Source organism: Nothobranchius furzeri, chromosome 11 (genome assembly GCF_043380555.1).
Source record: "Nothobranchius furzeri strain GRZ-AD chromosome 11, NfurGRZ-RIMD1, whole genome shotgun sequence".
Taxonomy (NCBI): Eukaryota; Metazoa; Chordata; class Actinopteri; order Cyprinodontiformes; family Nothobranchiidae; genus Nothobranchius; species Nothobranchius furzeri.
Genome location: NC_091751.1, coordinates 40,141,272 through 40,166,285, shown reverse-complemented (window position 1 = coordinate 40,166,285; position 25,014 = coordinate 40,141,272). Strand labels below are relative to the sequence as shown.

At 45.8% G+C, this 25,014-nt stretch overlaps 1 protein-coding gene across 11 annotated transcripts in view; it reads left to right on the top strand.

The window, feature by feature from the left end:
- The window catches only part of LOC107395268 (supervillin), a 50,454-nt gene that overhangs the window by 5,229 nt on the left and 20,211 nt on the right, over positions 1 to 25,014 (top strand). For 7 of the 11 annotated variants that reach the window (XR_011515468.1, XM_070541552.1, XM_070541554.1 and 4 more), the window contains exons 1-14: positions 2,747 to 3,034; positions 5,500 to 5,563; positions 5,919 to 6,010; positions 6,088 to 6,145; positions 6,215 to 6,363; positions 7,695 to 8,520; positions 17,440 to 17,523; positions 20,630 to 21,910; positions 22,233 to 22,403; positions 22,487 to 22,524; positions 22,752 to 22,813; positions 22,941 to 23,077; positions 23,167 to 23,262; positions 23,329 to 23,605. Coding sequence is in view for 10 of the 11 variants with exons in the window: in XM_070541552.1 (XP_070397653.1) it covers positions 2,980 to 3,034; positions 5,500 to 5,563; positions 5,919 to 6,010; positions 6,088 to 6,145; positions 6,215 to 6,363; positions 7,695 to 8,520; positions 17,440 to 17,523; positions 20,630 to 21,910; positions 22,233 to 22,403; positions 22,487 to 22,524; positions 22,752 to 22,813; positions 22,941 to 23,077; positions 23,167 to 23,262; positions 23,329 to 23,605 (3,390 nt within the window). In the remaining variant the exon portion in view is untranslated. Of the gene's footprint in view, positions 1 to 2,746; positions 3,035 to 5,499; positions 5,564 to 5,918; positions 6,011 to 6,087; positions 6,146 to 6,214; positions 6,364 to 7,694; positions 8,521 to 17,439; positions 17,524 to 20,629; positions 21,911 to 22,232; positions 22,404 to 22,486; positions 22,525 to 22,751; positions 22,814 to 22,940; positions 23,078 to 23,166; positions 23,263 to 23,328; positions 23,606 to 25,014 lie in introns of those variants that run through there. The other 4 variants (XM_015974616.3, XM_015974613.3, XM_070541550.1 and 1 more) reach the window with 3 other exon arrangements.

Below are 25,014 nucleotides of genomic sequence, written 5' to 3'. Positions count from 1 at the left end.
GAGCTTGTGCCTACTGCACGATGAAGAAAGGGTTGTATGGCTAATCTGAGTGTTGGCGCTGGTCAAAGGACAGGTGATTGTGTAAACAAAGCAGGAAAAATAAAAAGAAATAGTGATGGAGATGCATGTGAGGAAATAGGGTGGTAATTCAAAGAGTAGGAGGGGCGAGGTGGATGAAAAGGGTGAAGGAGTATGAAAGAAAACAAGCAGGTGTGCAGACGCTCTCCAGTAAACACGTCTGACGGGCGACCTTTCTCCTAGGCAGCCACTCACAAGGCATGTTGCCTTATTAGGGGCGTCTACAGGGAGCAGAGGCAGACTGTGGGAGGTGCAGGGGTGAGTGTGTGTGTGAAAGGGTGAGAAAAAGCATCACAATCAGGAGGTGTGAGCTGCAGCAAAAGTCATGACTTTGCTGTTTCTGAATGGGATCTCTGCAGGTGGGCGTCACACATAAACTGGTGAATTAAAACGACATGATGGTGACAGTGTGTGTGTGTGAGCGGTCCTAAACATCCTCCACATCAGTGTCTGGCTGTATACAATAACTGATCTCTAAGAAAGTTAAAACGCCTAATTTTTAGACAGTTTCTTGTTTTTTGTCCTAAAAGAAAATAAATGCTTTCCCAGAAAAATAACATCACTTAAAATAAGGTCATTATTCTTAAATATGACCCAAAGCTTCTTGTTTTGAGTAAAGAAATCTGCCTATCAGCAAATGTTGTCGAATCTTTGGCAGATTTCTTTAGTAAAAACAAGAAACTTTGGATCATATTTACAAAATTGAACTTATTTTATGTAAAGCTATTTTTCTAGAGAATAATTTGTTTTCTTTTTAGACTAAAAATAAGACAACATTTCTAAACATGTTCATAACTTTTATGGAAAGGATATCTAACTGCAGACAAGGTGTTGAGGGGATCCGTTTTGGTGGCCTGAGGATTGAGTCTCTGCTTTTTGCAGATGATGCGGTCCTGTTGTCTTCATCAGAACGTCATCTCCGGCTCTCACTGGAGCCGAGTGTGAAGCAGCTGGGATGAGAATCAGCTCATTTAAATCCAAGACCATGGTCTCGAGTCGGAGAAGGGTAGAATGCCTTCTCCGGGTCAGGGACGAGGTCCTACCTCAAGTGGAGAAGTTTAAGTGACTCGGGGTCTTGTTCACGAGTGAGGGAAAGACGGAGCGTTAGATCGACAGGCGGATTGGTGCTGCGTCTGCAGTGATGCGGGCGTTGTACCGACCTGTCGTGGTGATGAGAGAGCCGAGCCAGAAGGTAAAGCTCTCAATTTACCGGTCGATCTACGTTCCTACCCTCACCTATGGTCATGAGCTTTGTGTAGTGACCGTAAGAATTTGATCACAGATACAATTGGCCGAAATTAGTTTCCTCCGCAGGGTGACTGGGCTCTCCCTTAGAGACAGCGTGAGAAGCTAGGACATCTGGGAGGGGCTTGGAGTAGACCCGCTGGTCCTCCACGTCAAAAGGGGCCAGTTGAGGTGCTCGGGTATCTGGTTAGGATGCCTCCTGGACGCCTCCCTAGTGAGGTTTTCTGGGCATATCCAACTGGGAGAAGGCCTAAAGGCAGACCCAGGATATGCTGGAGGAACTATGTCTATCACCTGGCCAGGGAACGCCTTAGGTTTCCCGCGGAGGAGCTAGCCCAAGTGGCTAGGGAGAGAGAAGTCTGGGCCTCCCTGCTTAGGCTGTTGCCCCCACGACCCGACCTCGGATAAGCGGCTGAAAATGGATGGATGTCAAAAAATTAGACTTTTACAAAAACTTTCTGGTAAATCAGTTTTTGCAGTGGACATTTTAATCCCAATTTGTCCAAAAGGCATTTAACTCTGTTGTATATGTTCAAAAATGTTCCATAGAGCTTCACATGGTCAGCCTTCTGAATAAAATATTGCAAGAAATGCACAAAAATCATCCATTGTCATCTGATTGTTCCAAAGAGCATAAATAAAAAGTGCAATAATCTGAAAACATCACATTTTCACTTTATGTTTTGTTCAAATAAATTTGTAATCATGTTTTGCTATGTATAATTAATGAGTAAATAAATGTAGAACTTTATTTTTCCTTCATTTATGCACAGCTCGCAAACCTGATGATGCAACACCAAAGACAAACAGAGCACGGTGCTGCTTTTTATTTGTTTAAAATATACATAAACACAAATACATTCTACAGAAAGTACAGGAGTAGACATGCAAAAGCTTAAGTCTGGAATCGGGTCTTCCACCTGCACACCGTGTCCTGTGACAGTTTGTGTTTTTGCTATTTTAAAAAGTGAGCAGCATCTTCAGGCCTCTGCTAACTTGTAGCTCAGGTCATCTTGTGGCATAGACACATTTATATATTAATGTTGTAAATCAATCATTTGTGTAATGATTGGAACTGTTAAAATAGCAAATGAGCGTGAGGAAGCCTATGACGGTAGACTTATTTTGTCTGAGGGGCTTTTTCTATCAAACCGAACGGATGACTTCATTATAAATACATGCTTTCTGGGGGGGTGGGGGTGGGGGGGGGTGGGGGGGGCATCATCTTGTCATGTGTGTCGAGCAGCCATCTGACTTCCAGGAGCCCGGACACCCCCCACCCCCGCTGCAGTCCTGCTGGCATCCTCCTCCAATCCTGTTCCAGAGTTTTTATCATCACGGCTAATTTCTGCCTGTAATCTGATTAGGCCTCTGAGCTGCTTTAGCACCCTGCTGTGCTGTCTCTCTCCCTCTCTCTCTCTCTTACACACACACACACACACACACACACACACGCACACACACATATTCCAGTCTGTGTGCTTGCTTTGTGGCTGTAGCTCTGTGTGTGTGTGCGCGTGTGTGTGTGTGGGTATGTCACCTCTATCTGTCTGCTCACAGCTAGCCATCTTCACCTCTCCCTGCTGCTGTTCGCTGTCGTCACCAGCGCCGTGAGGGGTCCAGCAGCAGGACGCCTCCCTGTCCTCCACTTTAAACATGTTTCGAAACCCATGGATCTCTAGTTATAGCCACACGCAGCCCTATGGGCAAGGTAAGGCCTGGAGGGACCAAGGACTAGTCTCGTTATGTGGTGGGACTAAAAGCTTCTGTAAACTTGTGCAAAATGATGTTTTGTGAGCTGATTTATTCAGGTTCATGCTGTAAGTTTTGCATTTGTTTACCCACTTTGGATGAAATGATCATGTTAGATGACGTTTAAAGGTTTGTGGATTTGTTACACGATTAGGATCAGCCTGCAGGTTGTGTGCAGTTTAACTCGAGCACTTCTGGTGATTCATGCTTTTAACAGGTGAGCGAGTCCATCCTGAACCCCCTTCACAAACATTACAGGTTGTCTCGTTAAATCAGACCCGTTCATGCTGCAGAGACCTGTTCATGCTGCAGAAAGCAACAGCCCGGTGAGCTAAGGGAGTCTATTTTGCACCATTATATATTTATAGAAAATCCCTCTCACACCATTCTGACTTTTAGATGTCAGCAGCCTAAGTCGCTCGCTGGCCCCGCCGCCTTGAGCCTTCAGCCACTTGTTGTGTTGACAACCTGCGGACGTTTCCAGGGAAAGCTGAACTGACATCTGTACCGGGGGCTTTCCAGTGGAGGAAGTGAAGTCACACACAGCTAAAAAGCAGTTTATGGTTGGTGTAGTTGAGAGGGAATTATGCAAATGTTTGGTGTTTACTGGTGACGGTTATGAAAATGTTACAGAGGAGTTCACGTGATGTGTAACAGGATTTGTGCATCCTGATGGGTTCTGGAGAAGATATCTGATCTGTGATAGTTTTGACACAAGTGTGAGAGGATCAGCGATCAGCTGGGAACCTTTTCAGGTGGTCTTTGGTTGGAAATGTCCTGACAGATGATGTTTGGTCAAAGAAAAGGCAAGCAGCTTCTCTTGAAAACTCAGTTTGTTCATGCTAAGTGTTTTATAAGTTGCAATGAAAATTGTTTGCAGATTTTACATATAATTGCATTAAAGGCATGGGAATAAATACAGAAATGTGCTGTTTTCAGGTAAATAAGATTGGTTTTACCTGCATGGTATTCTTGCGTCCTTTTGTAGGAGATTAAAACATCACATGACATATATGTAAGTAAGAGTTTTATACTCTTATTCACAAAAGGTCTAATGTCTCAGTCATGTTGGAAGGAAGGTTACATCAGCCCTTTTTAGTAAACACACATGCTGGCAAATCAGCTAAATACTGCCACCACCGTGTGTCTGATGAATGTGCCGTGCCGCCACGGTGATGCAGGAAATTTGTGGCATTACGCCAAGCTTGGTAGTGATATTACCATAACGCCTGACTTGTGAATGAAGATTATGTCACAAAGGGTGGGGTCATGATCATGTGGGGAGCTACTGCTGAGCTCCGACCAGCTATAATAAAACAGTTTTGCTTTTGTTAACAGAATCAGTGGAGCTCCAGGAGCTTCCCTCTTAGAGCTGAAGCTCAGGTCACATGGGGACTGTGGAGGACAGCTACCTTTAGGAGCGGCTTGTGACAAAAACAGGGTGGCTCAGAATGCAATAAGAAGCAGGTTTTGTCCAAGCTAAAATGAAAAAGTCGGACAGTGTACGCCCGGATTTCCTGTATGTGACTTTTTTCTGATTGTCATGTAGAATCCTCCGGTGCTGATCCGTAACTGGCAACATGTTTGTTTTGACTCACGGACTGCAGTACCCAAAAGTGACCACTGGATGTCATTCTTCATGCACTTTTAAGATTTTGTTTTCTGCTAGGAGTGTGATGGACAAACACAGAGGGCACAATGTGCCAGTTCAGCTTGTTGAGCTGCGTGTCGGAATTTGAATGTGAAAAATAACCACCTGCTGCTCGCAAACGCAGTATTCAAAGTTTCACCATCTGACCCGACTTTCAGGGGTAACAGGGACGTGTTTAGCAATAGAAAGCCTGGCCGTGGTCAGCTGCAGGACAGAGATCCCAATCAGAGATTTCTCAATATTGTTAACATGTCTGCAGCTCTGCATGCCTCTGCTGCTAAATTTAATGACATATTTATGCTCATTTCAGCATACTGCCATCATTGTGTCATCATTGTTTGTTTTGTTAATCAACCCAAAAAAGAACAAAATGCAAAGAAAAAGAAGTAGTGATCTTCAACTGGGTCAGAAGAGGGGGATCAACCTAAATGTGGGATATTTTTCATTTGATTCTAAACGTTTGAATTTTCTCTTACTTCTGTTTCAAGCAGCTCGTTTAGTTTGGAGGCTAAACGGCTGAAATATTACAGGAACTGAACGAAGCTGTTTAATGACATCCAGCTTATACACATTATTGGTTCTCTTGGACTAAAATTGTTTTAACACATCCTGTGAGAATTTTGTGGCACTTAAAGTCTAAATAATATGATTAATTTTTGGCATATATTAATATATGTATTATATGGCATGCATATACCATTTTTGTATTTTTACCTTAGGACAAAAACGTTTGTTGAATCACTAATTTGTTGATTCGTCTTGTTTCTCCTCAGAGTTTGAACCTCCAATTCCCACGAAGCTTTCCACCTCAACCTCCCTTCCAACAGACGCCTTAAGGTGAGCGTGTAATGAGATAGTTCTGAAAACATTTAGAGGAAAAATTTAATTGGAGATGATTTTGTTCCTCCTGACCTGTCTGGCCTGTTGATGTTGCTAGGCAACAACATATAGCATCCTGTTCCCAGGATTTAATGTCTTACTTCCTAATTTAGATCTTGATGGCAACAACATCTGCTGAACTTCATCTGTAGCTTACCTGCCATCACCTCTTTAAGACAATTAGGCTTGTATTTAATTTAAATTTAAACCGTTGTCACTTCATCTGTTGATACCTTTAGAGTCAGATGTATTTGTTGTAGGAGTCGGTTTACAGTAAACGATGAATTCAAATTCGGACTTTGCGTTGTTTAAGTTTTCAGAGTGACTTCTCCTTGAAAGACAAGAGCGCCTTGGTCAAGAGCGTTTCAGACACAGATGCCAAGCTTCTGGTCGTCCTTCCCAAGGGTGAGTCGCAGTAATATTTAAGAAATAAAACTAAATAACCTTTTCTATGACTTTTAAAGTTCTGTTCATATTTTTAGTGTCAGAACTGAAAAAAATATTCGAGGCGTCCACCATCAAGGATCTGGGGATGAAAAGGTAGGCTTTGTTTGTTAATGGACTTGGACAGCTTATCCGGGACCGAGTGTCTGACTTTGTTTCCAACAGGAAGGAGAGGATAGTCCGGCGTCTGGAGGGGATTGAGAGTGAAGCGCCACCGGCTCTGGTTCCTGGTGGTTTTGTAGCTAACAGGATGTTGGAGGAGGATCCACCTCGGTACACTCGTGCTTCAGATCCTTGTGAGCCTCGAGTAATGAGTAAGGAGCTTGAAGTGCACTGTAAAAAAATTACGTCAAAGTTAATTCTGATCTACTAAGGTTTGCTTCTTTGAAGTAGTTTTGTGATGATGGCCTCTAACGTCTCCTTACATTTTTCTTTCTTACCAACAACTCATAATTTTTTATTGCCAAAATTTCACTACCCACGCAATGTTAAATTGATAAGGATTTAAATGATTAATAAATAAATATTTGCATGAACCACGCTGGGAGATTGGTTGCTTCATCCTCTAGAGACACTGACATCCTCCACAGATTAAAATTTTAATCTATCTTAGAATTTTTGCCCAAATTGAGGGAAACATCATTCAAATTTGATATTTTTGTAAATAGAAAGTTTAGATGTACAAAAAAGGAACATTAGGAAATGCTACGGATGAACCAATGTGAAGACGTAGGCCAATATCAGGCATGCTTACAGCCAATAACTGATATGTACAATGATATAATTATATGTAAATATCTGAGGTGTGAACAAGTCACTGCTTTGCGAGTCACAAGTAAGTCACAAGTGTTTCCAGTCAAGTCTCGACTCAAGTCCAAGTCAAAGACAATCAAATCCAAGTCGAGTCCAATGTCAATGATGTGGAAGTCTAAGTCCTTAACTTGGAATTTTCAAGTCACAATCAAGTCATCTGTCCAACATCAATTTAATGACAATGATATTAAATAAATTCCAGAATAAAAGCTTCTTAAAGCTTCATTTATTTGCTCAAACAAGCAGGAAGTGCAACTGAAACTGATTCTAAACAAAGTGCTGGTGCATTTAGCAGTACAAGATCAAACCCAGAACGAAGAATGATTTATGATTCTTGTCCATGTCGTGCCACTTTTGTGCTAAAATATCAAATATGCTCAAGTCATCATCAAGTCAACAGATGCAAGTCGAATCAAGTCACAAGTTATTGGTGTTAAAGTCCGAGTCAAGTCGTAAGTCTTTACAGATTTTATCAAGTCAAGTCAGAAGTCATTAAATAATTAATTGAGTCTGACTCGGGTCCAAGTCATGGGACTCGAGTCCACACCTCTGGTAAATATACAAAAATGTTGTTACAAATACATATGTGTATTCATATATATGCAAACATACACATTAAGGCTTTTGAGATGTTTCATCAAACGGTCACATGACTAAAGAATCACCATGTGACCACCCCCTTCCTCACCTGAAACAGATACACCTGTTACATGGAAGTAAATATTTCTTGTTAAAATAGGCCCAGTTTTACTTGTGGGACCAAAATGATGTGTTAAAATGTGACTAATGGCCGATCGTAGTACACACTGACGTTTCCCATTGTTTACCACAGTGAAGCGCTACAGCAGAGAAGAGATGGAACCACCGCAGAAGAAGGTGACATCTCCAGACAGAACCCCTCATGTTAAAAGTGGTGTCAGCACCGGTCACCCAGAACCAGTTGAGGTTTATGTTGATCCCGTAACATTGTCCACTTCCTCCACACCCACAACCGGTCCTGCCGAGCCCACCAGCCTCAGCTCCAAGGCTGAACGTATCGCCCGCTACAAGGCTGAGCGTCGCCGCCAGCTGTCGGAACGTTACGGTATCCTCCTGGATCAGGAGGCGGAAGCCGATTTCACACCTCGATATCGATCCAGACGAGATCCGGGGATCTCAGAACGACAAACCGCCACAAGGCGAGACCAAGAAAGAACAGATCCAGAGCAACACAGTCAGAGTCTGGAACCAAGAGTACCATACCGCTCTGGAGTGGGCAGGGTTTACATGACGACACACCCAGATCTTGCACCTGCAGAGAAAACAAGCCCCGCCCACTCACATCAAGCCCCTCCTCCAACTAAAGAAAGGCCTGGCAGGTTTTCAGAGCAGGAGAGAGCGATGAACATGGAGAACTATCGACGTGGTTCAGCTCAGGAGCGCTCAGTTACATCCAGATCCAGAGTCCAGGAGCATCATCACCATCAGCAGCCACAAGCAAAACCACACCTGTCCCATCAGGATCCAAGCCCCGCCTCCACCAGGGACTACAGCATTGCAGCGGTGCCTAGCTCTCCTCGCACGGCCCGCAGAGCATCCTTACCATCCACGCGCTACGGTATCTCACCTGGAGATCTGTTCATAGAGCAGCAGGCTCAGAGCATCCTCAACAGGCAGGGGTGAGTAGATGAACTCTTCACATTCACAAAATACACAAATCTTTACTAGTGTTAAAGTACTGGCTGGGTTTCCATAAGCTACTTTTGGACGTTAGTTTTTCAAAACAAATCAGTCACATTTTTCTCCTTTCAAAAAGATTTTTGGTGTTTTTTGGCTATTGAGTTTGGTACTTAGGAAATAAGTGATGTGTGGAAACTTTATGTATGTATGTAAATATATATGTAAAAAGATAAATTCCCATCTCACCCTCTGCGGTGGTCTCATCCTTCCAAGCTCGGGACCTCTACCAGAGGCCTGGGAAATTGAGGGTTCTGCAGTATCTCAGCTGTTCCTAGAACTGCTCTTTTCTGGACTGAGATGTCTGATGTTTTTCCTGGGATCTGCTTTAGCCACTCCTCCATGGGGGTTACTGGTCCGAGTGCCCTGATGACCACGGGCACCACCAATGTCTTCACTCTAGGCTTTCTCAAGTTCTTCCTTGAGGCCCTGGTACTTCTCTAGTCTCTCATGTTCCTTTTTCCTGATGTTGCATCATTTGGTATTGCCATATCAACCACAACGGCTGTCCTCTGTTGTTTGTCCACCACCACAATCTCTGGTTGGTTCACCATCACCTTTTGGTTGGTCTGGATCTGGGAGTGCCACAGGAGCTTGGCTCTTTCGTTCTCCTCCACCTCAGGGGATGTTACCGACTTTGACCTTGGGGCTTCCTGTCCATACTCTGCACAGATGTTCCCCACATATGCTTTCCCTGCCAGCATCTTACACCCTGCAGTTACATTCAACAAAAATATAAATGCAACACCTTTGTTTCTGCTCCGATTTTTCATGAGAAGGGCTTAAAGAACATTGTTCACAAATCAGTCTAAATGTGTGATAGTGAGCACTTGTGCTTTGCTGAGATAATCCATCCCACCTCACAGGTGTGTCACATCAAGATGCTGATCCGACATCATGATTAGTGCACAGGTGTACCTTATACTGCCCACAATAAAAGGCCACCCTGGAATGTGCAGTTTTTTTTTTTTGCTTTATTGGGGGTCTGGGGACTCAGAACCAGTCAGTATCTGGTGTGACCACCATTTGCCTCATGCAGTGCAACACATCTTCTTTGCATGAAGTTGATCATATTGTCAATTGTGGCCTGTGGAATGTTGGTCCACTACTGTTCAATGGCCGTGCGAAGTTGTTGGATATTAGTGGGAACTGGTACATGCTGTCGTATACGCCGGTCAAGCACATCCCAAACATGCTCAGCGGGTGACATGTCCGGCGAGTATGCTGGCCATGAAAGAACTGGGACATTTTCAGCTTCCAAGAATTGTGTAGACATCCTTGCAACATGGGGCCATGCATTATCTTGCTGAAACATGAGGTGATGTTCGTGGATGTGTGGCACAACAATGGGCATCAGGATCTCATCACGGTATCTCTGTGCATTCAAAATGCCATCAATAAAATGCACCTGTGTTCTTCGTCCATAACAGATGCCTGCCCATACCATAACCCCACCACCACCATGGGCCACTCGATCCACAACACTGACATCAGCAAAGTGCTCACCCACACGATGCCACACACGCTGTCTGCCATCTGCCCTGAAAAATGTAAACCAAGATTCATCCGTGAAGAGAACACCTCTCCAACGTGCCAGACACCATCGAATGTGAGCATTTGCCCACTCAAGTCTGTTATGGCGACGAGCTGGAGTCAGGTCAAGACCCTGATGAGGATGACGATGCACACAGTTGAGCTTCCCTGAGACGGTTTCTGACAGTTTGTGCAGAAATTGTTTGGTAATGCAAACCAATGGTTTCAGCAGCTGTCTGGGTGGCTGGTCTCAGACAATCTTGGAGGTGAACCTGCTGGATGTGGCGGTCCTGGGCTGGTGTGGTTACACGTCATCTGCGGTTGTGAGGCTGGTTGGATGTACTGCCATATTCTCTGAAATTCCTTTGGAGATGGCTTATGGTGGAGAAATGAACATTCAATGCACAAGCAACAGATCTGGTTGACATTCCTGTTGTCAGCATGCCAATTGCACTCTCCCTCAATGCTTGTGGCATCTGTGGCATTTTGCTGTGAGACAAAACTGCACATTCCAGGGTGGCCTTTTATTGTGGGCAGTATAAGGTACACCTGTGCACTACTCATGATGTTGGATCAGCATCTTGATGTGGCACACCTGTGAGGTGGGATGGATTATCTCAGCAAAGCAGAAGTGCTCACTATCACACATTTAGACTGATTTGTGAGCAATGTTTGAGAGAAATGGTAATATTGTGTATCTGGAATGAATTTTAGATCTTTAAGTCCATCTCATGAAAAATCAGAGCAGAAACAAAGGTGTTGCGTTTATATTTTGGTTGAGTGTATTTGGTGGATTGTCTCAGGGGCCTCTAGCCTACACCTTGGGTCTTGTCAGGTGTGGTAGATCTTGGCCTCTGTTGCTCTGATATTCAAGGCCTGTTCCTGTGCAGCAATGATGAGTGCCTCTCTGCTGTCCTTCAGACCTGCTCTTTCTAGCAATTGGTAGGATTTCTTGACATCAGCCTCTTCAGTTTTCTGTCGGTGGTCCATCCCATGTGTCCTCCCATCATGGTATTTCCAGTGTCTCCTCATCTGTTTGCCATTGTCTGAGACATTCAATAAGCACGTCATATGTAGGAGCCTTGTCCTTGATGTACTTATGGATCTTGGTGTAATGGCTGACTCGAGCTGAGCGAGAGTTGGAGATGTGGCGTGGCTTCTTAACCCAAGTGCAGAGTGACTGACGCCAGGTTGAGTGAGCACGCTGTTTAATCTAGGAGCCGGGTACGCAGCGGTATGAAGAAACAGCTGAGCATGGCGGTTCCCACAGCACAGGGCTGACTTCTAAAAATTGTCAGGCCTCTTAGATCTGGCTGATCTGGTTTGCATAGGCTGAGTGATCTGAGACGATCTGGTCTGGAATCTGAGTTTGGTTCGGTGAGAATGATGACTGAGTGATTTGGCGTTGTGCGGCACTTTCATAAGTAGACTTGGCGGGTGACGTGAACCGGAAGACTGGCACTGGGGATGTTTGGTAATGGAGTTCGGATGGTCTGAGCGGCTCTGCGGTTCCTCCCTTGAGGAGGTCAATGGTTGTGAGGGAGACTGCGTGACAGGACCCCCCACCCGAGGGACGGCCCCAGAAGTCCCAGAGCGGCAAGCCCAGAAGTCTGTGATGAGAGAGGGGTCCAGGATCACCCTCGGCGGCTCCCAGGAGCGTTCCTCCGGCCCGTAATCCGCCCAGTCCACCAGGTATTGCCAACCCCTGCCACGGCGATGAGCATCCAGCAGGCGGCGCACAGCAAAAACACCATCCTCGCCAACCCCACGAGGCTGCAGTTCAGGGTCCGGAGGGGGAGCGAGAGGAGACGTTCGTACCGGCCTCAGCTGGGAGACGTGGAAGACGGGGTGAACCTTGAGAGGCTTGGGCAGGCGGATGCGATATGCCACAGGGTTAATGACCCTCTACACAGGGTAAGGACCCAGAAACCATGGGCTGAGCTTCCTGGTGCCAGCGGGCAGACGTATGTTACGGGTAGACACCCATACGTTATCGCCGGGCTGAAAAGTCGGGCCTGTCCAATGGCGGCGTTTATGCTGGCGAGCGTACTCTGTGTTGGCTCGCCTGATGGCCGCCCGAGCATGGATCCAGGTGAGGCGGCAACGTCAAACCAGGGTCCGTGACGCAGGGACCTCAGTCTCCGGTTCCTGGTGAAGAAACAGAGGGGGGTGCTACCCATAGCACAGCTCGAACGGGGAGTGACCAGTAGCCGAGGAGACGTGGAGGTTATGGGACATCTCCGTCCACAAGAGATGTTTGGGCCATGTGTTTGGTTGGGAAGAGGCAAAGCAGCGTAGGTACCGACCGAGTTGCTGGTTGGCGCGCTCGGCCTGTCCATTGGTTTGGGGGTGGTAGCCAGACGAGAGGCTGCTACTGGCACCAACCAGCCGGCAAAAGGCTCTCCAGAACCTGGACATGAACTGGGGCCCCCTGTCGGAAACGATGTCTTGAGGGAAGCCATGGAGACGTACAACCTGCTCCAAGAGGATCTCTGCCATCTGCTTGGCGGTGGGCAGGCCGGGAAGAGCCACCAGGTGGACCGCTTTGGAAAATCTGTCCACGACGGTTAGGACAGTGTCAAGCTGGTTGACGGGAGGCAACCCCGTAACAAAGTCCAGGCCTATGTGGGACCATGACCGGTGTGGAACAGGAAGAGGGTGAAGGTCTCCAGCCGGGGGTTGGTTTGGAGTCTTGGAAAGGGCGCAAGTGGGATAGGCGGCCACGTATTCCTGGACATCCTTGGCCATGGAGGGCCACCACAGGGCCCGTCGTAGGAACTGGAGGGTCTGGGTCTCCCCTTGGTGACCAGCCGAGCGAGAGGCATGCCCCCATGCTAGGGCTTCGGACCGGCAGGAGGACGGTACATACAGTCGGTTGGAGGGCGTGTCAGCGGGCGTGGGCTCGGCAGGCAGAGCAGCTCGGATAGCGTCCTCCACCGGCCAGTGAAGGACCGCGACGAACCTCTGGGCTGGCAAAATGGGTGGCGGTTCCCTGACTGGTGCAGACTGGGCGTGAGGGCGGGAAAGGGCGTCCGCCTTCAGATTCTTGGCACTAGGGCGATAAGCCAGGTGGAAGTGGAAAGACTCAAAGAATAGAGCCCAACGGGCTTGGCGGGGATTGAGCTGGCGAGCATTCTGGATGTGGATGAAATTTTGGTGATCTATCCAGATGGTAAACAGTTCCGGGGCACCCAATAGCCACTGCCACCACTCCTCCAGTGCCCATTTAATAGCTAGGAGCTCCCTGTCCCCCACTCTGTAATTAGTCTGGGTCGGCGTGAATTTACGGGAGAAATAGGCACAGGGATGAAGCTTGGAGTCCGGGCCGCGTTGAGATAGGACCGCCCCTGCCCCCACCTCAGATGCGTCCACCTCTACGACGAAAGGTTTAGCTGGGTCTGGATGGACTAGGAGGGGAGCAGTTGTGAAATGGTGCACCAGGGTGCGGAACACCTGTGTGGCCTCAGGGATGAAACGGAAAGGACGGGTCTGGTGGTTGTCTTGGTTAGGGCAGTGAGAGGAGCTGCAATGGAGCTGAAACCGCAAATAAAGCGGCGATAAAAGTTCGAAAATCCTAGGAAGCTTTAAAGCTGTTTCAGGGACGTCGGCTGCGGCCATTGGGCAACCGCCTGGACCTTCTGGGGGTCAACTGAAAAGCCTTGTGATGAGACGACGAACCCCAGGAAGGAGATGGTCTCCTGATGGAAAGCACATTTCTCCAATTTACAATAGAGTCCGTTCTCCAGCAGCCGGGAAAGAACGGCTCGTACGTGTGTGATGTGCTCCTCCAGGGTTCGGGAGTAGATCAGGATGTCGTTGAGGTAAATAAACACCCATCGGCCCAACATGTCCCTCAGAACGTCAGTGATCAGACGTTGGAAAACCGCGGGGCTGTTACACAAGCCAAAGGGCATGACCAAGTACTCCCAATGACCTGTCGGGGTGATGAAGGCAGTCTTCCACTCCTCGCCTTGTTTTATCCTGACCAGGTTGTAGGCACTGCGCAGGTCCAACTTGGTGAAGATGGCGGATTGGGACACTACGTCCAGGGCGGTGGTCATCAAGGGCAAGGGGTGATGGTCGTGGACCGTGATTTTGTTCAATCCTCGATAGTCGATGTAGGGTCGGAGACCCCCCTCCTTCTTCTTCACGAAGAAAAACCCTGCAGCTCCGGGCGAGGTGGAAGGTCGGATAAACCCCTGTTGGAGAGCCTCCGTTATATAGGTCTCCATGGCCTGGGTCTCCACCGGGGACAAAGAGTACAGACGGCCCCGGGGTGGAACTGTTCCGGGCAGGAGTTTTATCTCCAGGTCATATGGGCGATGAGGAGGCAGGGTGGTGGTAGGAGTCTTTGAGAAAACCCGGGCCAGGTCATGGTAGCAGGAGGGGATGTGGGAAACGTCAACATCTGGGTGGTCAGGCTCTGAGTCAGGTCGAGGGGGTACATGGGAGTGACAGGCTGCTCCCCAGGTGAGCACCTGCCCAGATGACCAGGAGATCTGGGGATTGTGGTGTAAAAACCAGGAGTGACCCAGGATCAGGGGGGACAAAGGGGCTGTGATGATCAGGAACTGGAGAGTTTCTGAATGAGGGAGTATGTCCATGCGGAGATCCACAGTCTCCTGGTGGATAGGATAGGGCTGGAGAGGAGTGCCATCCACGGAGGTAACGGGGACGGTTTGGTGGAGAGCGAACAGGGGAATGTGAAGACGGGTGGCTAGATCTTTGTCCATAAAACAGTCCGTCGCTCCCGAATACAGGAGTGCCTCCAGCTCGACGGGCCCCTGGGTGAGATGGAGAGTCACTGGGTGCAAGGTGTGGGTCGAGGGGATACTGGTTACTCCAAGCAGGACCCCTCTGCTGCTGCCTACTTGGAGTTTGCGTTTCCCAGGTGAAGCGCCGATGGCCAGGTGCGCCACAATACGCGCATAACCCCTCCTTATAGCGTCTCTCTCTCTCCTCTGGGTTCAGGTGTCCCAGTTGCATGGGTTTGTCTGGGAACGGGACGGAGCGGTGGTCGTCATTGCTGCAGGTTCAGTGGGCCGACGCGTAAACAGGCATAAGTCCATCTGGAGAGCGAGGTCTCCCGGGGGTCTCCCGTCCGATCATCCCATCTCTGATACGGGAGGAGAGCCCCTCTAGATAGACGGCTTTTAGCGTCATCCCCCCATCTCAGCTTGGCCGCCATGGTGTACCGAGACGTGTACTGGGCTGCTGTCTGGTTCCCTTGTCGGAGCTGGAGGAGCTGAGCCTCCGTTGACGCCTCGCCACTGGGGGGAACAAAAGTCCTCCTGAGTTCATTCACGAATACGTCATAGTCATTACAGGCCTCCGATCTTTTGTTGTACATTGCTGCTGCCCATTCCTGAGCTCGGCCGGTGAGGAGGGAGGTGAGCAGCGCCACCCGGGAGTGAGGTGTGGCATAGCGGTGTGGTTGACATTCAAACGTCATGGCTAGCGTGGCTAATAGTCCTTCAGGAGAGCCATGCGTGCCATCCCATTTATCCGGGAGACTAAGGATGGGCAAGTCCCGTTCTCTGGAGGTCTGCTGCTGCTGCGCAGCGGAGAGCTGGAGAACAACTGTGGCGATGGAATCCACCTTGGCAGCGAGGCGTTCCACCATGATTTCCATCTGGTTCATCTGCGATCACAGGGTTTCGAACTCCGCTGGGTTAATTCCTGACTCAGTCATCCTGTAATGGCTGACTCGAGCTGAGCGAGAGTTGGAGATGTGGCGTGGCTTCTTAACCCAAGCGCGGGAGTGACTGACGCCGGGTTGAGTGAGCACGCTGTTTAATCTAGGAGCCGGGTGCGCAGCGGTATGAAGAAACAGCTGAGCACGGCGGTTCCCACAGCACAGGGCTGACTTCTAAGAGTTGTCAGGCCTCTTAGATCTGGCTGATCTGGTTTGCATAGGCTGAGTGATCTGAGACGATCTGGTCTGGATTCTGAGTTTGGTTTGGTGAGAACGATGACTGAGTGATTCGGCGTTGTGCGGCACTTCCTTAAATAGACTTGGCGGGTGACGTGAACCAGAAGACCAGCGCTGGGGGTGTTGGGTAATGGAGTTCCGATGGTCTGAGTGACTCTGCGGTTCCTCCCTTGAGGAGGTCGATGGTTGTGAGGGAGACTGCGTGACACTTGGATGTTTCATCCTGGACAGTGGCTCATAGACTCACTAGTCCTTGGCCTCCTTCTTTACAGCTAGGGTACAGTCTCAGGGAGCTGGATTTGGGATAAAAAAAAAAAAAATATATATATATATATATATATATATATATATATATATATATATATATATAGATAGATAGATATGCATATATAGATATATGCTTGTCCCCATGCTGCATATCAGCTGAAACCTGTTTTAGACTTTGCTTTTAACTTTGTTTGGTTTTTGTTAATTAAAAAAAATCACCAGTCCTTGTTTCGGTGTTGGAGGACTTTGACCCTCTTCAGGTGCAGAAAACTCTAGCAGCTCGGCTCATTTTGATGACCATCAGTCATCCTCCTTCAGAAAACTGCTGTAAAGTCTCTCAATTCTTCCAAATCTCTATAAACACTTTAGTTCAGGGGTGTCAAACTCATTTTAGCTCAGGGGCCACATTGAGGGAAATCTAGTCCCAAGTGGGCTGGACCGGTAAATTAAAAAAAAACTTCAGATCGTTTTCTTTGTTTTAATACAATCAATATAAAACAAGGCTGGAGCCTGAGGACAGTGTAGTACAAGTACAACACCTGAAGTGTACTTGAAAATATGAAAAAAATAAATAAAAAAAATCAATCAATAAAAAAAGCATTCCTTAGTGATTCAAAGAGCTTACAGATCACATGGCAAGATCAGTTTCATGCAGCACTTAAAGTATATTTGATTCATTTTACTTTACATCTTTTAGCTTTCACCAGCACATCAATATCAGAAGTCACATCCTGAGTGTCAGCCAACTTCAGGATGTGATTCAGGTTCTTGTGTGAGCCTTGAGCGCAGCCTTGTTTTATTTATACTCATTACAGAGAAAACTTGCTCACAAGGATAAGTTTATTTTCACTCTACATTGTAAAGTATGAAAATAAAGTTTACACAACCATCTCGCGGGCTGGATTTAACCACGCTTGCGGGCCGGATGCGGCCCACGGGCCGCATATTTGACACCCTTGCTTTAGTTCCTGTGATCATTGGTACCACAAAAGCAGTAAGAAAGGTTACACCACTCTGTGAGCTGAGATCTCAAAGAAAAAAATCCCAGCCTGCTTGATTTATTTATGCAACACCAGAAAAGTGTGAAGTTCCCCCCACCAGGCTCTCACATTATCACATCACCCTGTAGCCTTGCCGTGCTGTCAAAGAGCGACTGGTCTCTCAACACAGACGCAGAAGGTGACACTCAGTCAGTCTTCAGCTGGCCTTCCAGGTACTGTCCACTCCTGATGACCCATCAACCAGCTGGTGTACCAGCAGCTAACCCAGTCATTCACCACTGATCCAGTAGCCGTGGTGCACAGTGTGACAGTGTGATGTCCTCACATATTTTAATATTTGAACTGACAAACTTTCATTTTGACACATTTCCATGAAAAAATTTAACGCAACTTTTCTTTTTCTTTTACCTTTGTGGATGTGTGATGAGGTCATGGAACCTGTCCATGCTAACATACACCCTTGCAGCTTCATCCACAAACCCTACCTTTTAGTTTAGTTAGTTAGTTAGTTAGTGTTGGGTATTTTTATATCCCTAAAATAAACCACACAGGAGAAAAGATCAGTAAGGTTTTATACGCTAGATGCAGTGGAGAGAGACAGGCAGAGAGCCTTCAAAGGCCCTCGTCTGACATACTCTGGGTTGTCTTCTCTCACCCAAGCGGTTTTATTGAAACACAGGAAAATATGAGCAAAGAACAATCCATCACTGTCCTACACTAGCCAATTACAGCATTGCTTGTAGGCTGAGGCGGGACATTCCAAAAAGGAAGTCTTAATTTATGTCTGACAGCCAGAAGCTGCTGACTCACAGTAACTGGGATTCCTGTTGCTTCCACCAACCTCCACAGGATACCAGAGCTTGACTGAAAGGAAACAGCCCTGAGACAATCTTTAAAACATGATAACTTAAAAAGGAACATTTAAGACAATAAGATAGATTAAAAACCCTAACAGTTAGTTAGTTAGTTAGTTAGTTAGTTAGTTAGTTAGTAAGTAAGCTTGCAACTCTAATTTAGTGTCAATGTTAAATTAATTTAAATGAATTCATTTATGTAGGTTCATGATGGAAAAACAAGCATTTAAAAAATTATATTTCATTTTGTTAACTTTATTCTGCCTGTTTCAATATTCCACCAATTGGCTGAAAGTTTAGGAATTTGTGATGATTTGTGGTGATTTATGGTGATTTTTGAGGATTAGTGGTGATTTGTGGTGATTTATGATGATTTGTGATTATTTGTGATGATTAGTGGTGATTTATGATGATTTGTGGTGATTTATGGTGATTTGTGGTGATTTATGGTGATTTACGAGGATTAGTGGTGATTTGTGGTGATTTATGATGATTTGTGATTATTTGTGATGATTAGTGGTGATTTATGATGATTTGTGGTGATTTATGGTGATTTGTGGTGATTTATGGTGATTTACGAGGATTAGTGGTGATTTGTGGTGATTTATGATGATTTGTGGTGATTTGTGATGACTTGTGAAAATTTGTGATGATTTGTGGTGATTTGTGGTCGTACGAGGCTGCAACAAGAGGCAAGCGGGTAAAAATCCAGAAAGAGGTTCATCAGCGAATGTGGAGATAATTATAGATTCAACAGAGGTGGAAGGATGAGCTGGTCATGAGGGAAAAAATAAAAAGAGAAAGAGAAACAGATCATTAAACAAAAGGTTTTATGAATGTTTACAACATTTTACTGCAGAAAATTGATGAATGTAAGCAAGATACATTTACTATCAGTTAACATTTGCTGACGGTTTCCCAGATATAACACAGCCTATTTATAGAAAATAAAGCCGTCAGTACTTTTGCTTAATGTTTAAATGAGATTGTTGATGTCCACATAGGCCTCCTGCTGCAATGGTCTTATCAGCACAATAAAACACAAGCACCGTTTAAGGTCTCCGTGCTGTTTCAGATAAACCAAGTGTCCGTCAACTTTGTCTGGCTTAGTGGTCGACAATGAGATTAGAACAACCTTTGGCTACGAAAGGTCAGGAGGTTGGAGATGAAAATAGTTGGACTTACTCATGACATGCTGCTACTTGATCTTGCTGCGCCAGAGAAGGATTTGGGAGCTGGCGTCAGTCCCATGATGGTTTAATGTTGTTGACTTTCCCTCCATACGTTTCATAACCAACAGGAGGATTTAGTGGGACTTTTAAATGTGCTTGCATGAGTTTAGTGCTTGGTATAAATGTTGTTACGCAGCTGGAGGTGGTGAAAATAAATCTTGATGGGTTAATATGTGCAGTAATGGGAAGGTTGTAGGTTAAATCCCGGCTCCAGCCAGGGAATGCTGCTGCTGTGTCCTTGGGCAAGACACCTAACCCAATTTGCCTGCTGGTGGTGGTTGGAGGGACCGGTGGTGCCAGTGTATGGCAGCCTCGCCTTCATCATTGCGACCCAGAGCGGCTGTGGCTATGTTGTAGCTCATCCCCACCAGTGTGTGAATGTGTGTGTGAATGAGTGAATGACTGATCGAGTTGTGAAGTGTCTTGGGGGGTTGTAGAACCCTACGAAGTTGCTATACAGGCCATCTACCATTTCTCCAAACAAGCAGTTTTACAGATAAATTAGACTGTAATAATGGTGAAAGAAACTCACAAGCCCACCGTGTACGCCTTTAACAATAAATGATGAGAAACTGCAGCAATAATGTCCATTTTTTCCTTATTCAAAATTTGTTTTCTAGCTTGACTTTTCAGTTTCTGTGCCTTAACAGATCTGCCCAAAAGTCGCACCTCAAAGCGCACTACTCTGTTTCATCAGTAGGTGACAGTGACACGCGAGAAACCGATGGTGAAAATTATGTTTTTCTCACCTCACATCATAGAGGGCAGTGCTCTAGCGCCACCTATGGATGAGCTGCCACTGGACACTGAGTAGCTATAGAAGTTACAGTTTGTACAGAAGCAACAGAGATAGCCTTCAGTAAAAGAAAACCTTTTAAACCTTCAAACAAATCACCCACACTCTTACTGATAAATCATAGAGCAACTGGAAAAACGTCTAAATTAAATGTGAAGCATTTAGAATCCAGTTTAAGTTGGGGTTAGGGTTAAAAAACTTGCCTTGTTCCTGTTAGCTAGTGCTAGCATAGCAGCACAGCTAGCTGTTACAGGATGCTAGAAAAATAGCAGTTGAAACTCCCTTGAACCATTGCTTCAAAAGAAAGGCAATGACAGGAGGGATGATGACTAGCTTCCTGAATATCGAGGTTTGTGGAGTTATTTCTGATCTCAGATGTTATTTTTTTTAATGGGACTGGAATCTTAGTGTCTCATATCAATTCCTTTTCTCCAAGAATCCGGGTAAGAGAACGGTTGTCCAGGGATGACACACTCCAGAAGCCCCCAGACCAAAGTCCAGACAGACTGCAATCAAGCAGACACCACAGTCATGGGAGCTCTGCTCAACACGCCACTAAGCACTCAGAACAAACCCAAAGAAAGACTGGTCTCCAGGCTCAGCCCAGTCCAGGCCGCCATCCTTTGTCCACCGAGTACCAACGCTCTGGCCCTGCTATGGATGCTCAGCCTGTTTTGGCCACGACTGCTCCAGTGCCAATGGTCAAGCCCTCTGTACTCCAGGACGAACAACAACTCAGAAGAGTGAGTGTCGATCAAATCTGCGCCTCCCACAGGGAGGCAAGACAGGAGGCAAAGCAGGTCCTGAAGGAAGAAGCCCACACAGAGGGCCTGCTCAAAAGCCGGAAAGCTGTGTTACCCTCAGAGATTCGCAGAAGGGAAAGGAGTGTAGATGATCCTCACAGGGGTCAGCAAGAAGACATGGACTGGCAGAACATCAGTCTAGAACGGACAAGGAGACGTCACGATGAGGAGGACTGGGATCGGGAGCAGCCCAGAGAGAGGGGAAGGGAAAGGAGTGTTCAGAGAATCAGAGAAAGGGGAAGAGAACACCTCACCAGCCAAGACAGCCAAAAGGAGAAATTCTTTAGATCCATGCAGCCTTCCCTAACGTCTACATACCAGGAGCATAGGCAGGATCCGTCCATGCAGTCTGTGTACCATCGAGATTCCAAGCAGCAAGAACCCCCAGTGCAGCAACAGTATGAGACCAGAAGGGCAGAACATTCAGCTCAAGTTCATGTAGAACCTCAACAGCAACACCAGTACAATCACCTGAGACAGATGCAGGAAGCCCAACGACCACCTCAGGTAAGGCATGAGTATGACCTACAAACACAGGAGCTCCCAGGTAAACAACAAGAACCTCATCCTGAAGAAGAGACTGGGCTGCAGCATCACACACCAAAACAAGACCAAGGGTTGGACTCAGTCATTTACCTCCAGAAGGGCTCCTCTTTGCCTCAGGCCAAACACAGAAGCATGGAAATGGCTGGAGGACCCAAACCAAAGATACGAACTCGTTCCATGTCAGATATCGGTATAAGTCAACACTCCACTATGTATCGAGCTGAGAGAGCGGGGACCAGGGGAGAGGCATCCAGGGTTGTCCCTCCATCTGCACTGGCCAATGGGGAGACAGGAACCCTGGACACAAGGGTGTCGGTAGCACAGCTGCGACACTCCTACCTGGAGAATGCCAATCGGAAGCCTGAGTTGTAGGTTCACCTGCATGGGCTCTCTGCTGAATTTCTAAATAACTGATTATATACCTACTTGTAAGCCAGTTCCTACTAAATAACCGTGATGTAATGATGCATGAACTTAGTCATTTTCTGGTTTGCTGCTGCATGGCGACACAAAGTAATTGCTCCTATGTTTTACTCAGTTTTTTGCCACAATACTTAGATTTTGTCTTTCCTTTATTATTTTAATAATTCAAGCATGAAATCTATTAAGCCTTTTGGTAGAACCTGTATTATTATCTTATGCTTTGTTTTTATTGTCCATTTTTCCCAAACTCATCCACCACCTTAAAAGTGAGACAACTAAAGTGGATCTCCCAACTAAGGAAGTGGATCTAGCTGGTAGCAGCGACTGGGACAGGGGGGTTCGGAGACCTCGACGTTATATCGCTTCAGGGGACTCTCGCACATCAGAGAGGTTCAGGACTCAGCCCATCACTTCTGCAGAACGTCTGGAATCCGACAGGTAGACTCATGGTCTATGGTAGCATTCAGATCACGTTGTTCATCAACTTTTTTTTGATGATGTTTGTCTTTTTTTTTCCCTAGGTCACGTCTTAGCCCGTCACAACTACAGGAACCTGAAGGTATACAAGTCCTAAGCTAGGAATATTTGTAGCTAATATCATGCTTGTGCCTGTAAACGACCTAAAAGCAAATGAACATGCTGGTTTTGGAACATTTGTCCATGTTTAAACCGGACCTTCTTGTTCCTTGATGAAATGTAGGAAGTAAAAATTTCTGCAAAATTTCAGATTTTTTTATTTGCCAGAAATAAAAACTTTTCCTGATTTCTTCTCTGTTCCTTTAACAGATGAACAAAAAGTGGACGATAGAGCTAAAATGAGTGTGGCTGCAAAGAGGTCTCTCTTCAGGGTGTGTACTTTTATTTTTGTGATAACTACAGCGTGATCTGGTTCCATTAGGGCAACAGACTTTAAAATTCCATATGAATGATATTCTTTTCCCTCATCAGTGTCTGATATGAAGATTTTTCTCACAGGAGTTGGAAAAAACCACAGATGAAGCCTTCCCCAAACCCCGCTCTCGAAATGCCGCCGTAGAAAGACGTCTAAGAAGAGTTCAGGACCGTGCACAAACACAGCCTGTTACCAACAAAGAGGTGGTCTGCGCCTCAAGGTGAATCGATTTGGCTTTTCCAGCTCTGGTTTGCATATTACAGCGTGAGGATATGTCTACCTGACCATCGTCTTTTCTCCACTCTTAAGTGATCCCCCCCTGCCGTCACAACCTGATGGTGTCCACATCCACACAAGTCAGGTCTGCAGCCCCACAATGGCCAGCACCATTGTGACTAGTATCAGGTAAGCATTACATTAAAGAATGTCTTTAAGTTTACATCAACTGACTCTCCCTGGCCTTTACTGCAGCATCCAGGCCTCCTCTCAGACCAGCTCAGCGCTCCAAGAGCACAGGACTGAGACCCAGGACCAACAGAAACCGGCCCAAGCTCCCAGTGCTGGAGGACATGTTGATGAACAGGAGCCTGACCTTTCCACGCTAAGTTTGTCTGAGAAGATGGCTCTGTTCAATCGCCTTGCACATCATTCAGCAAAACCAGCAGAGGGGTCCAGAGGGGACACCCACCAGCGCAGGGCCAGCTCTCGCTTTCAGACCCAGCCCATCACCCAGGGAGAGGTGGAGCAGGTATGAGGCTTTCACCATGTGTTGTGTTGCATTAGAGGGAAAGATGGGATGATGAATCACATTATGTTGAAAATAAAAAAGTACAACAGTTCCAAATTTGTGAGAAAAGAAAAATTTAGTTTGGTCTTTTTTTTTAAACAACAAAATGCGCTTAAATTTGTAAAGTAAAAATATATGAAATCAGTGAAAAACCAAATCAAATATTAAACCACATCATTCGTTTTGTATTATCAGGTCCTTTAAGTGGTCGATGGTCCAGTCAACCACTTATAAAAAGTGAAATTGTGTTTACAAAACCACATCTGCTGAAACTTATCATAGACTTGATGCTATTGAGGATATTTAAATTCAGGCACATCTGTGGGCAGCCTGGTGCTGCTGTTGAATTTAATTCAAAAAGCATATTTATGTGCTGAAAAACAACTTTTTATTTACCTGTTTCATAATCAATACAGGGTCAGTTTTTTGATTTGTTAGATTAACTTTAGTTACTTGTTTGATTTTAATTGGGTGGAACGCAACTGAAAAGATTAATCTAATTAATCAGAAGCTTTTAAATTAATTAATTCAGATTAATCACATTTTAATCGTTCAAGAGATTTAGCCACAAAAGCAAGTTTTTTTAATCAAACAATTTAACTCAAACTTTTAATTTTTGAACAAATGTTTTTAAATTGTGTTTCAATTCAAAACTGTGAAGACTGACACCATTAAGGTCAGGTGCTTTCTTTGCTGCACAAATGTTACAGTATTAAGATTTTAGCTTACCTCGTGTTTGCACACGTCTTTAAAGCTTCCACTGTGCAGCAGCAGCGTTCAGAGACGATCACTGAAAAATATTTTTAAAAAGATTTCAGGAAGTTAAAAGAAGAGGATGACAAGTTTTCTTGAACACTGCATCTTTCCAATCAAGGCACTTTCTTAAAATTCTTCCATTTTAGTAGCTCTTATCTGTTGTGTGCGTCAGTGTAATTGGTGTACCAGGAAATCGTGTCCTGAGAAAGGTTCCACTCTGCTTGAAATGCAAGCTGTGCATAAACGTGTACATTTTTATTAATTATAATTAATGTGTTAAATTCCCATCCCTAATTTTATTACTGTGGAGTGTACAGAAGTTAGATTCAAGAGTTGGTTAATTTCCGAGTTCCAAAACTGATTCAGGTTCAGAAATGTGCTTCCGCTGCTGTTATTCATGACATTTTAGCAGCAAATAAAGTGAAAACCATTGTGAAATTGGTCATAAACACTGGCCAGAAACATCAGCAGCACACATCGGCAAAAGAAAAACCTGTATCGGTCGACCTCCGTTTTCAACCCCATTCTCCCACAAAACAACAAAAGGACTTCAAATGGTTGACAAAACTCTGTTTTCACCATCTAATCAGCAGCTGATCATGCTTAATAACTGG